Genomic DNA, 12,626 nt, shown 5'->3' with positions numbered 1-12,626 from the left:
GTGGGAAAATGTCCAAGATTCTAGAAGCTTACGGCATTCCAGTCAAAATCGTACGCGTAGAGCTTATACGGCTCATGTACGAGAAGAGTGAAGACAATGGCCAAAGTTGAAATTCCTAACTCCAGACGGAGAAACGGAATTGTTCGAGATACTAGCACTAGGTGTGTTACAAGGTGATAACTTAGCACCTTACCTCTTTGCAATAGGCATCGACTACTGTATGAGGCAAGCCATAGGTGATGATGCGGAGCGACTTGGACTCACTCTCGAACGTAGAAAAAGCAGAAGAGTGGAGCCCAAGATCATCACCGATGTGGACTGCATGGACTTTGCAGATGATATAGCACTTTATATATCTGAGGACATGGACAAGGCTAACGAGTTCCTGCTCTGAGTAGAATCGGCGGCAACGAGCGTGGGGCTACACAAAAACGAAGGCAAGACCAAGGTTATGACATTGAATAAGGAGGATCGATCTATAAGTGACCTCCAAAGTCGATCTGGGAAAGCAATAGAAAATGTGAATGATTTCATCTACATAGGTTCCTGAATTGAGAGCACAGATAGGGAGATAAGGGTTAGAATTAGAAAGAGAAAAGCATGGAGTGCCCTACTGCATAGTGATAGACTGAAGGATATCTGGAAATCCAAACTCTCAAACTCAAAGAGCCTGAAGATTGGATTGTTCATAGTGGCTTGTGAGTCAGTACTGCTCTACGGATCAGAAACCTGGACACTGACAAAGCTCAATACAATACAAGAGAAAAGTTTGGACGGGACATACACAAAGATGCTGCACGTATGGTGCTGGGTATCTCATGGAACTGGAAGGACAAGGTCAGCAATATAACTTAGTATGGTAGCCTTCCAAGGCTGTCAAACAAGTTACGAAGCAGGAGATTAAAAATGGCATCAGACATCCTGAACTGTTAGCCAGTGATTTAGTTTTATAGGAGCCTATGCATGATAGAGCACAGCAAGCCCGACCAAGACAAAGCTACTTGTTTATGTTACTGGAGGAAGTTGGGACAAACTCTAAAGAGGAACTGCGAACCCTGATGCGGGACAGAGATATATATCAATATGGAGGGCGTTATCTGACGTAGATTAGGACTTAGTTCCGCCGGGGTTCCGCCATAGTAGTAGTATAATAGTCGTAGTATGGTAAAGCTAGTTACCTTAAGAACGACAAATTTAGTCTACCATAAATTTAGTCAAACTTTTGACTAAAATTGTTGTAAACCAAATTTCATGCTCATTTAGTCTCAAGACTAAATTTTTCGGCGACTAATTTTAAAGCAGACTCGGCCAAATTTTTAAGCAGACTCGGCTAAATTCTAAATATTTTTGTAGCATATACGGAATCACGATTTTTCACGTTTGCCGCAACAAATCGCAATTTTTTCAGATCCAGTTCTCCGCGACAAATTGCACATTTCCTTTAAATCTGAAAACCAAATTCGCCTATTTTCCTTCAAATCTGTGGGCCAAATATTGCGTTTTCTATAAATGATATTGATAAATCTATAAAAATCTGAACATGCTGAACGCCTAATTTTTTCAGAGACGGTAGATTATCAAATGTTACATATGATCTCAAAACATGAGGCAAAACGGATTAGAAATGACGAAGTAATCAAGCATTTTCTGTATCTCGTTAACAAAATTGACTGGGTGATTATGTGACACCGTGACACGACACCTTAATTGGGCAACCTTAACAATTCCCATAATGTTTAACGGGGTGGTCAACGGGGTCACCTTATCACGTGTGATTAGGTAAACCAATCACCTGATCACACGTAATAAACAAAATCGTTATGCTTCATATCTCGTTCATCTGAGGAGCTACAGTTCTAATTCTTTCAGGACAAACGTAATTCGAATGGCCAAACACAATTCAATAATATTTAGCTCGATCTGACTATCCAAACTATCAAATAAATGTGAAAATGAACCTCCATTTGAAAAAAATGAACACGAATATTTTTCGAGTTGACAAATTTCTCGAACCAGTGGTGGTACTAAGTCATACCAGAAAGAAGTATTTAAATTGGGCACTCAGTGACTGAGCTATTAAGGCCGACGTATGGGTACTGACTTTTGGCCCACCCTGTATATGAAACCAATCACATACACAGCCTTCCAAATAGAATGTAGGTACGAATATAATGTAGTCCGGACTTCAGAAAACCGAAAAATATTTTCGGCTCATAATGATCAGAGTAGCATGAAACATGAACAAAAGTAGTTTCCAGGAAAAAATTGAAAAATTTTGTTGGCCCCTTGACCAGATTGTATGGGGGGGGGGGGGGGGGGGGGGGGGTGATGGCCCCCTGCCCCCCCCCCCCCCTGTAAACGTATTTCATTCGTTAATATTTGATTTCATGGCAAGATTTGGATAAAAATTGAATTTAACAAAAGCTAAAGTTTACACAAATCAAAAATGTACTAGCAGGAACCCGTTTAAACTTGGTGTCCCGTGTCAGGAGATAACGTCAACAATATTTTATTTTATTCATTTAGTGATTTTGACACCACTTATATTATTGGGGTCCAAATTTCCAAAATTATTATTCCTTGGCAAATTTTTAATTTCTTTATACTGGTTAAAAAGTTGCTACATATAGACATACTATACATGGCCATTCGAATTACGTTTGTCCTGAAAAAATTAGGGCTGTAGCCTTCCCAGATGACCGAGATATGAAGCATAACGAGTTTATTCATTATGTGTGATCAGGTGACTGGTCTACCTAATCACGTGATTAGGTGACCCCCGAACCCGTTAACCACCCCGTTAAACATTATGGGAATTGTTAAGGGTGCCCAATTAAAGTGTCGTGTCACGGTGTCACTTAATCACCCAGTAAATTTAGTTAATGAGATACAGAAAATGTTTGATAAATTCGTCATTTCTAATCCGTTTTGCCTCATATCTCTTCATGTTTTTAGATCATATGCAACATTTAATAATCTACCGTCTCTGAAAAAAATTAGGCGTTCAGCAGGTTCAGAGAAAACAATATAGGTGTTTATTATATCACGCGACGGGCGTGGTCTAAAATATTTGATATTCGAATTTTCAAATTTTGACGACGGAATCCTCGAACCAGGAAGTACAGTATGCCATCTGCAAAGCAACAGCTCTCAAATATGAAACACGGCGGAGCTATTAAGGCCAACGTATGTCCACTGACTTTTGGCCCACGTCCTGTATGTATATAGATAGATGTATATATTAGAGTTAACTCATAACTGTTAAGGTCGGGATCAGATAAGATCGAGGGTATTAGGCTAGGGATTCGAATAGTCAACCAGGGCCCCTAGGGCCGGGAACAGGTTAAAAAATTCACGTGACAGTTGCAACATGAGTGTAGAGTGATTAATCATCATATCCAAAGAGACTGGAGACATTCGTTTTTAGAAACATTTAATGTGTACTAGGATCAAGACCTCATAAAAATTCCTAGCGAGACTGTGATGGTGACACTGCTAATGGATTTATTACTACGTTGTTTATTTTTATATCATCGTCACATGCAAACGGACTAGGACTTAATCTCGTTAGTTTTAGATTATATTTATATTATATTACTCAGTTAGTTATATGTTATATAAATAATAAACGGTTCTGCACTTTGGCGAAGGCTTCAGCGTATTAAATTTTTACCATGATTTTATAGGCTTCACCGTCTTTAATTCATCGCAACCGGCCGTTTTTAAATTTGCTGCGGGCTGCCTGGAAGAAGTAAGGTCAGAGTGTGGGGTGACCTTTAAATAATATCTATTTTTATAGACCTGTTTTGTGTTTTGGCCTTTTTAATTTTCCACTTTTGAAGCCTTGTCGTCTTTAGTTATTTTCATTTGAAGGCTTTGTCTTTATATAAAGCGTGTCTTTATTAAACTAACCCGAACCGAGTGTATTTACATTTAACATGGCTGTTTTAAGTTTTTGCAGTGCATCAAATGCTAATTTTACGCGTCGATCCACGCAACAAAATTTGCGGGGCAAATTTCGACGCAACTACAAACTAGCAACTAGACTCTGAGTCTAATACCTGGAGACCCAGACTTAGAGTTCACAAACGGGCGGTCAGCCTGTCCCGGCCCCAGCTATTAGCAATTGTTTGGTCCAATATTACATTATTCAATAAATTTCTGCTTGCAGTACCCACGTCACATGATCACCAAAGCCTTGTTTTGGAAATTTTCTTGGTAATTCCTGATTCTGTGATACATCATTTGGCACAGTCGGACAATTAAATCACTTGTATCACGTATTTGTGTTAAATCCGCCTATAAGTATTGATATATTAGAGCCGACCGTGCATGATTTGAATCGGTATCATATACACACGTACTGACGCGCGCCTGTTATGCGCGCAGCATCCAAGACAACGACTCATGTGGACTTTTCAGATATTATCGTATACAGCGCGTTACATCCACCTCAGAAAGTAGACCCTTTCAAGCAAGTGAACTTGATCTTCAGGATTTGTTACCAGTCCCCAAACAGTTCTAATAGAAAGTCTGTACTGCTAATAAACCTATCATCAATACAAGTATCTTAACATCATCGGTTAACAAAATACTTCCAAAAACACTTCCGTCACCGGTGGAAAGCAGATAATAGGAAAGTCGAGAGAAATAATTTTGTAATTAAATTATTATACCAACAACCAAGTCGTAAATATACTGCTTACAAGATAAAGAGTAAAAATTGAAATACTAACCATAAAATATGCATAAAATATGCATAAAATATGCATAAAATGCTCTGAAAATATTTCAACAGTTTAATTTTTTGACTGTGTTGATTCCGGTACTGTTTCAAAAATATGTAATTTGAATTAAGCTAGTTGTGACTGTAACATAGGTTATTTTAATAGGCTGAAAGGCTCGACAATATAAATGAACGTTTCAAACAGAGATCCAGATGACCGTTCATAATTCAACATTTCACTAATCTCAACGTAAACAAAACAAAACTGAACATGTATTTGTTTTATTTGCTTCATCATGGTAGACCTTTCACTGCACAATGCACAAACTTTTGCATTCCTGAACATCTTTAATGAATTATTTCACAAAAATCCAATTTATTTAGCACCACAATATTTGTGATGTACTGGGTTCTGAGCTCTGTATTGCTATTTCACGAATTAGGATCGCTATGATAGGAATTTAGGAACCATCCCCTAGATCAGTGACAACATCAGAGTCTGGGATATTCTCTGAATTTTCACACAAGTTCTCTTTCTGCGATTGGGCCTCGTTAGCACACGTGATCTTAAGGCCATCCTCAGATTGATTAAGCTCAACCTCTGTGTTCTCAGTTTCAATCTCTTTTTCTGTTTCCCTTTCAGAAGTTTCCTCCGTTTCTTCCCCTCCGACTTTTTCTGACGGTTCCGGTGTAGAGACAGGATTAATACCCTCAGCAGACTCTTCCCCTCTTATCTGCTCTGTTATCTGCTCTGTTATCTGCTTTGTTATCTGCTTTGTTATCTGCTTTGTTATCAGCTCCTCCTTTACTTTCAGCTCTGGCAGCTCACTTGGTTCAGTGCTCTGTTCTGTTTCTTCAGAATGCTCCGTTTCAGCACTATCTTCTGTTTCTCCCGCCCCCTCTTGTTTATCTTCTTCTTCCTCCTCATCATACTCGAACTCGTCTTCGTGGTACGCTAACTCGTGCGAATACCTGAGGATAAATAGTTCAAATACCTGTTGATTATTTACCAAAATCGAGTAAACTAATTAAATACTTAATTAGATTAAGTGAATAACCATTTTAATTACCATTTAAACCAATAGTCTATGTTAAGAATATGATTGTAATTTCAAATAAATAAATAATTAAATAAAGTCCAATTTTATACAGCAATTTATCGATACATATTTGTGTCAGTTATTTTTTTGGTCTTCCAATGGTTGTAGATGCGTAGGTGATCATAAAGATCACCGCTGACTAGCAGTTCTGTGCTCTCACTATAAAAGCCAGGGCTGTGAATCGGAGGTACCCCGCTAGTGCCCCCCTGTCAGTACCTAGTCGATTAAGTCGACCTTAGCCTCTCTGCAACAAGTCCTCCTGATGCCTCCACGTGGTGAAGACTGGATACTGGACGATGGATGGTGGTGAACTCCAGGCAAGAATCAGGATGGGCGACGGGTAGATAGCTGACCCCCGGAGAGACAAGATAGGAACGTCAGTTGTCTCTCGAACTCCTAGCCTCTGAAGATGAGAGGTGCGGAGCATCAGCTGGAGGTGTTGGTCATTATATCCTCTGACTTTCCACTACGACCCAAATGATTGGACCACGCTCTGGTGGAAAGGATGACCCCCCATACCCGGGGTAACGGGCAGTCAGGGAGAGGGCTAGCTCCTGCAAAAGTTTAGCTTATGCTGACACCCTAGCCCCCCTAGCTCAGGGACAGGAGTGGCTACCTTCGGGTAGTGTCGGAGAAGAAGAAGAAGAAGAAGAGGAACTCACCACATCATTTACCCTGAGCAGACAGTTCGATTGGTTAAAGTCTGATAAAAAGTTCAACTCAAGTTGATGTTCCTGCGGTTCAAACCCAAATGTTCCGGTAGCGTGGCTTTGGGAAATGACCATTTGCCACCATGGAGGGGACTCCATGGGGTCATTTAGCTATTTGAAAAACAACTATGATGAATTTAAACAGCACTAGGGTTAAAGCCCCTAACACGAATCTTGTGGAGGGTCGGCAGTTTTATGACTTGGTTGGCTTAAAACCCAATCTGGGAGGGCCAGGCGATGATGTACTGTCGTACCCAACACAGCACAACAGGATAAGTACAGAACCGGAAAAGAAGAGCAGTAATAGTGGCAGCGTTGTGTCGTGTAGTAGGAAAACGTTCATCGGGACACTGAACGTTCGTACTGTTAGGGAACAGTACAAGAGGATAGAGTTAGCATCGCTCTTCCTTGAGAGTAGAGTTGCAGTTTTAGGGGTACAAGAGCACCGGATTGTGCATGAGGAGGAGATCAAGATCCAGAGTTTTGAGAAGGGTGTGCACCTGGTGACCACACCTGCTTGGAGAAACACCCGACAAGCTGCTACTGGTGGAGTTGGGTTTATGCTGACCAAGCAGGCCTACAAAGCAGTGAGTCTCATGAAATCGTTTGGGAAGCGAATTTTTCTCATATCCTTTGATGGAAACCCACGGCTTACAGTAATAACGGTGTACAGTCCCACTGAAGCAGCATCAAATGAAGAGGCAGAGGACTTTCACGAGGGACTAAGATCTGCATTAGGAGAGGTACCAGCCCATCATATGCTATTGGTTGTTGGTGATCTTAACGCCCATCTTAGCAGATTGAATGAGGAGGATTCAGGTTGGTACTGGCATCGAGTATCCAACAGAAACGGATCGCTTCTCAGGGATACTTTGTTGGAGGGAAACCTTGAGGCAACTAACCACCGATTCCAGAAACGTCCCGGTAAACTATGGACGTATCTCTCTGACGGAACACTGAGTAAGAGTCAGATTGATTACATCCTGATAAGGAAGAAGTGGCGTAACTCAGTCAAGGACACTGTTGTCTCCAATTCTTTTAACTCTCTTGGGTCGGACCACCGTCTAGTAGTTAGTTCAGTCAAACTCAGCCTGCGAAAGTGCCAGAATGCACCTAGTAGAGTAGTAAGATATGACTACAGACTGCTCAAAGAGAATAAGGAGTTGCAAGCCTTGTATTCTGTGGAGGTGAAAAACAGATTCTCTATGCTACTGGAGGAAGAATCTAGTGAGCAGAACGATCCCACGATTCAGTACGGAAAGCTTATGGATGCCGTGAAAGCAACCAATCATAAGTTGCTTAAGCCCATCCCAAGAAGGCAACGTAACAACCCCTCCCAAGATCCTAGGGTATCGGAGAGGAGGAGAACTCTGTTTCAGGCCAAAGACGCATATCATGAGAATCCTACAGAGGAGAGTAGAGAGGTAGTAAAGGAGTGTAAGGATGCACTTGCAGTGAGCTACAAAGAGGTTGAGGAGGAGACTCTTGTTTCTCGGATCAGGCGGGCTGAGGATGCTGCTGACAGGTGCAAGAATAAGGAAAGTTGGGACCTTATTAATGACATAAATGGCAGGAAAAGCAAGCCATGCAGCCTGGTTGATGGAGGTAGTGCAGAGGGGAGATTGAAGAGCTGGAAGGACCACTTCACTAAGCTCCTGGGTCAACCACCATCTGTACCTGACCAGGAAATAGTTATCCAAACCATCCACCCCCAGCAGGATATAGAGACTGGTCTGTTTTGCAGGGAGGAGTTAGCGGAGGCGAGGAAGCAGATCAAGGAGGGTAAGGCCTATGGTGATGATGGCATAGCTCCAGAGATTCTCAAAAGAGTGGACATGGACGACCTGATTCTAGAGTTCTGTAACAGCGCTCTGGTTGATGGAAAAATCCCTGATCAATGGCGGCAACTCAACATCGTGCCTGTGCCAAAGAAAGGAAATCTAACTAAAGTGGATAACTACAGAGGAATCGCTCTTACGTCCATTGTTAGTAAGACCCTGAATCGTATGATCCTTAACAGAATCAAACCAGCGATGGAGAAAATCCTGAGGATCAACCAAAACGGATTTCGGGAGGGACGCAGTACCACCAGCCACATTCTGTGTCTAAGGAGGATCTTGGAGGGGGCTAGAGACAAAAACCTGACCGCCCTTCTCTTGTTCATCGATTTTAAGAAGGCCTTTGATAGCATTCATAGGGGTATATTGATGAAGATACTCCTGGCATATGGGATACCAGAGCCCATTGTTAGGCTGATAGATGCTATGTACAAGGACACCATGGCACGAGTCATCACGGAGGATGGTCTGACTGAAGCTTTCCTTATACTTGCTGGAGTTATGCAGGGAGATACACTGGCGCCCTACCTCTTCGTGATTGTCATTGACTATGTGATGACAACAGCACTTAGAGGCAAAGATCTGGGCTTCACTGTCAACCCCAGAAGAAGCAGGAGATACCCAGCAGTTAAGATGACAGATGTCGACTTTGCTGACGATCTTGCACTGACAACAGACACCGCAGAGCAAGCGCAAGATCTTCTCCTCAGTGTGGAGCTGGCTGCTAACTCCGTTGGACTTCACCTCAACGAGAGTAAGACGAAGTACATCAGAGTCAATCTCTCTGAGTCTGACTCTACCGTCATTAAAGCAGCAAGTGGGCAGGAGATAGAGCAAGTAGATGACTTTGTCTACCTTGGAAGCAGAATAATGAGTGCGGAAAAGGACTTTGATGTTAGGAAAGCAAAGGCATGGGGGGCCTGTCATCAGTTAAAGACAACCTGGAAGTCTGGAATGCGCAGGGACTTAAAGATCCGTGTCTTTCGAGCAACGGTTGAGCCCGTGCTCCTGTACGGCTCTGAAGCTTGGACGATAAGCCAATCCATGACTAAGCGGATCAATGGATGCTACACTAGAATGCTCCGGATGGCCTTGAACATACGTTGGCCACAAATCATCAACAACAGTGATTTATACGGCAACATCCCCAAGCCATCAGCGATGATAGCCTCCAGAAGAATGAGACTGGCTGGACATGTAGCCAGGCATGACGACCTTCTGGCAAACCAACTTCTGTTCTGGGACCCTCAGCATGGATACAGGAGACCGGGGAGGCCCCACCTTACGTTTCTGGACATGCTAAAGAAGGATACCAGCCTTTCCTGTGTTGAAGAGATAAGATCTGTTATGCTTGACCGCGACGTGTGGCGAGGAATTGTAGTTGCTCGGACCAAGAAGCCGACTTAAGTCAGTAAGTCATTTAACAACAACAGCAACAACTAAGGTAAACTATGATCAATAAGTCGTCAATGTATCTATTTACATAATATGTATTGAATAAATTAGCAGTTATTTGAATAAATTCAATTTACATAAAATATCGATACATGATCTAGATTTAGACTACTTAAAAAAAGAAGTTAGCGACACATCTCGTATGCGAAATGAAACATTATCTGTTATTTCCTATGCAATCAGTAGTACTTGAGCTCAGGTTTAATTGTGTCCCGTGGATATACATGTGTACAATTTAGAATGTCATTAAAATGTTTAAACATGACTTAGTCCAACATCAAATTGTACCAGAAATTAATCAGTACGATTGACTTCAAAAGGTGAGATTGTTGTATTAACAACATGTTAATCATATAATTAATTAATTAATTAATAGCATACCTTTTTTCAATGGTCCAGAAGTGTTGCCCGCAGAACTGGCATCTGTATTCCTTACAGTTTGGTGTGTGTTGCCACAACTCTGATTCTGTAGCAAATACCTAACGGAATATTTGAGTTATTTCAATGTTGAAATGGTGAAATGCAAGATATTTAGTGGTGAAATGGTGGTTGAAATTTCAAAAACAACCCAAAATTCAGATTGAAAACATCTTTGATATTTTAACATTTTAAACAACCGAATAAGTAATATACCTATTAGTCTAACTAGCAGGAACCCGTATAATATAACCCTAAACGGTGTCAAGACTCAAAATACTAAAATAATTATTACCTATTTAATTGGCGTTTTTGACACCACTTGGGGGTCCAAATTTTAGGCTCTAAAATCATTATTCCTTGGCCAATTTTTTATTTTTTCATGCTGATTTGAAAGCCATTAAAGCATTTGACCCAGCCAAAAAAGTTCCAGTTGTATATCTTTTACGGTTTTTGCGGAAAGTCGCGTTAAAGTTGATGCCGTGGTGTCAGTAAAATGGCACAGATATATATATATATATATCGTCTCGCTTTATATATAGTAAGATATACGTACTACCTAGTCTTAAGCCAAAATTTCTGATAATTCTAAAATAACTCAGTCTGAGAAAACCAGCTTATCACTGAACCTACCATAGGACAGGTACTACAGATAATAAGAACCTACCATAGGACAGGTACTACAGATAATAAGAACCTACCATAGGACAGGTACTACAGATAATAAGAACTTACCATAGGACAGGTACTACAGATAATAAGAACCTACCATAGGACAGGTACTACAGATAATAAGAACCTACCATAGGACAGGTACTACAGATAATAAGAACCTACCATAGGACAGGTACTACAGATAATAAGAACCTACCATAGGACAGGTACTACAGAGGATAGTGGGTCTCAAGAACTTCCTGTTTCTGTACTTCTTACTGATAAGGGCTTGGTCTGATTTGAGGTGAACACGTGATATGTGGTGCTTCATTAGCGGTCTGTCGTCAGTTCGGAACATGCACTGTCCGTAGGAGCATCTGGGAGGGGGTTAGATTAATTAATAAGTTAATTTAATATTAAAGTAATAGCTTAAATAAGTTTTTAAATAGATAAATAAATAAAGTACTACCTGAAGCAAATAAGTAAATAAATAAAGTCAAAGTTTATATAAAACTCTATATATCCGACGAGGTTTTTTTTTAAAAATGTACAAGAAGCTTTCTTGGGTGCAACGTATAATAATACACATTACAATGTTGTACATATTATAGTCGACTATAATTGGGGTATATCCAGTACAGTAGTGTAGAATTACACGCTCCTAAAATAATTAAATTCCATTCACTCACTTGTAAATGGGGTTGAATCTGTAATCTGAATCATGGTGTATCAAATGATCAGACAGCTGAGCCGGACTATCAAAGTGGTACCCACAAATATTACATTTCACTATCTCTATCCCGCAGCTGACGCGCCGTTTCTTCGCGGGGTACCGCTCGTCGTCGTAGTCCTGGGAGGGATCCTCGCGCGGTCCTACTCCTGTGGTGTATCCTGTTATATTCCTAACCCTTCATCATATCTTTAGAAAATGAGCGCTTAATTAACAATTCTTCTCAAAAAATGAGCTACTCATTATCCTGTTATATTTCATATCTTTAGAAAATGAGCGCTTAATTAACAATTCTTCTCAAAAAATGAGCTACTCATTATCCTGTTATATTTCATATCTTTAGAAGATAAGCGCTTAATTAATGATTCTGCTCAAAAGATGTTGAGTTATTCGTTATTAGATCTTTTAAAAAACTAACTATCCAATTAATGGATTATCTAATTACCTGTGTGCCAGATAGTGTCTGGTTTAAGATGATTGGAAGGATTTATAGGTTCTATTTTTCCTTCCTCCTTGCCTTGTGACATGCCCTACCTACTGTGAAAATTAACTAATTAATTAATTAACTAAATAAATTAACGTGAATTTGGGCAGTCTTATAACTGGGTCTACTTAAGTTGCTGAAGTTGGTGTCATTGCTGAATTCTGCAAAATGCTTAAAAAAATGTATATTTAAAACAATCACAGGTAAAGATCCAAGAGTTTTTCAAATTATTATGATACAAATTTCTCAGATTACTTATTAGCTTATTGAATATCAAAATTCGGCTCGGATCAGTACTGACTACTGCAACTGACCTATCAAAGTTTTGATAGATAAAAAGTTTTCTATAGAAAAAGTTTTGATAGATAAAAAGTTTTGATAGAAAAACGTTTGTGATAGAAACGTTTTTGATAGAAAAAAAGTTTAATGATAGAAAAAAATCGATAGAAAAAGTAAAACACTTCAGGTTACAAACAGTAGTAAAACTTTTTAAAATTAAAAACAATCACAAC

General features: G+C 40.1%; 1 protein-coding gene across 1 annotated transcript; it reads right to left on the bottom strand.

Annotated features, from left to right (window-relative positions):
- Positions 1–4,540: 4,540 nt before the first annotated feature.
- On the bottom strand, positions 4,541–12,157 carry LOC134824472 (uncharacterized). Its single transcript, XM_063836376.1, has 6 exons — positions 12,076–12,157; positions 11,590–11,779; positions 11,118–11,277; positions 10,880–10,909; positions 10,211–10,308; positions 4,541–5,698 (listed from the first exon to the last, which is right to left on the bottom strand). The coding sequence occupies exons 1-6, from the start codon at positions 12,155–12,157 to the stop codon at positions 5,188–5,190; spliced, it is 1,071 nt and encodes a 356-aa protein (XP_063692446.1). The 3' UTR covers positions 4,541–5,187.
- Between the last annotated feature and the right edge of the window lie 469 nt (positions 12,158–12,626).

The sequence above is a fragment of the Bolinopsis microptera genome, chromosome 12, assembly GCF_026151205.1.
Source record: "Bolinopsis microptera isolate Bmic1 chromosome 12, MBARI_Bmic_1.0, whole genome shotgun sequence".
Lineage (NCBI taxonomy): Eukaryota > Metazoa > Ctenophora > Tentaculata > Lobata > Bolinopsidae > Bolinopsis > Bolinopsis microptera.
Note: the sequence above shows the minus strand (reverse complement) of the source record. Positions and strands in the feature narration are given on the sequence as shown.

Coding starts and splice junctions, on each gene's coding strand:
- LOC134824472 (XM_063836376.1), bottom strand. CDS start 12,157: ATGTCACAAGGCAAGGAGGAAGGAAAAATAGAACCTATAAATCCTTCC. Junction 11,278..11,589: donor AGATTCAACCCCATTTACAA/GTGAGTGAATGG, acceptor ACCCCCTCCCAG/ATGCTCCTACGGACAGTGCA. Junction 10,309..10,879: donor TCTGTAGTACCTGTCCTATG/GTAGGTTCAGTG, acceptor ATATTCCGTTAG/GTATTTGCTACAGAATCAGA.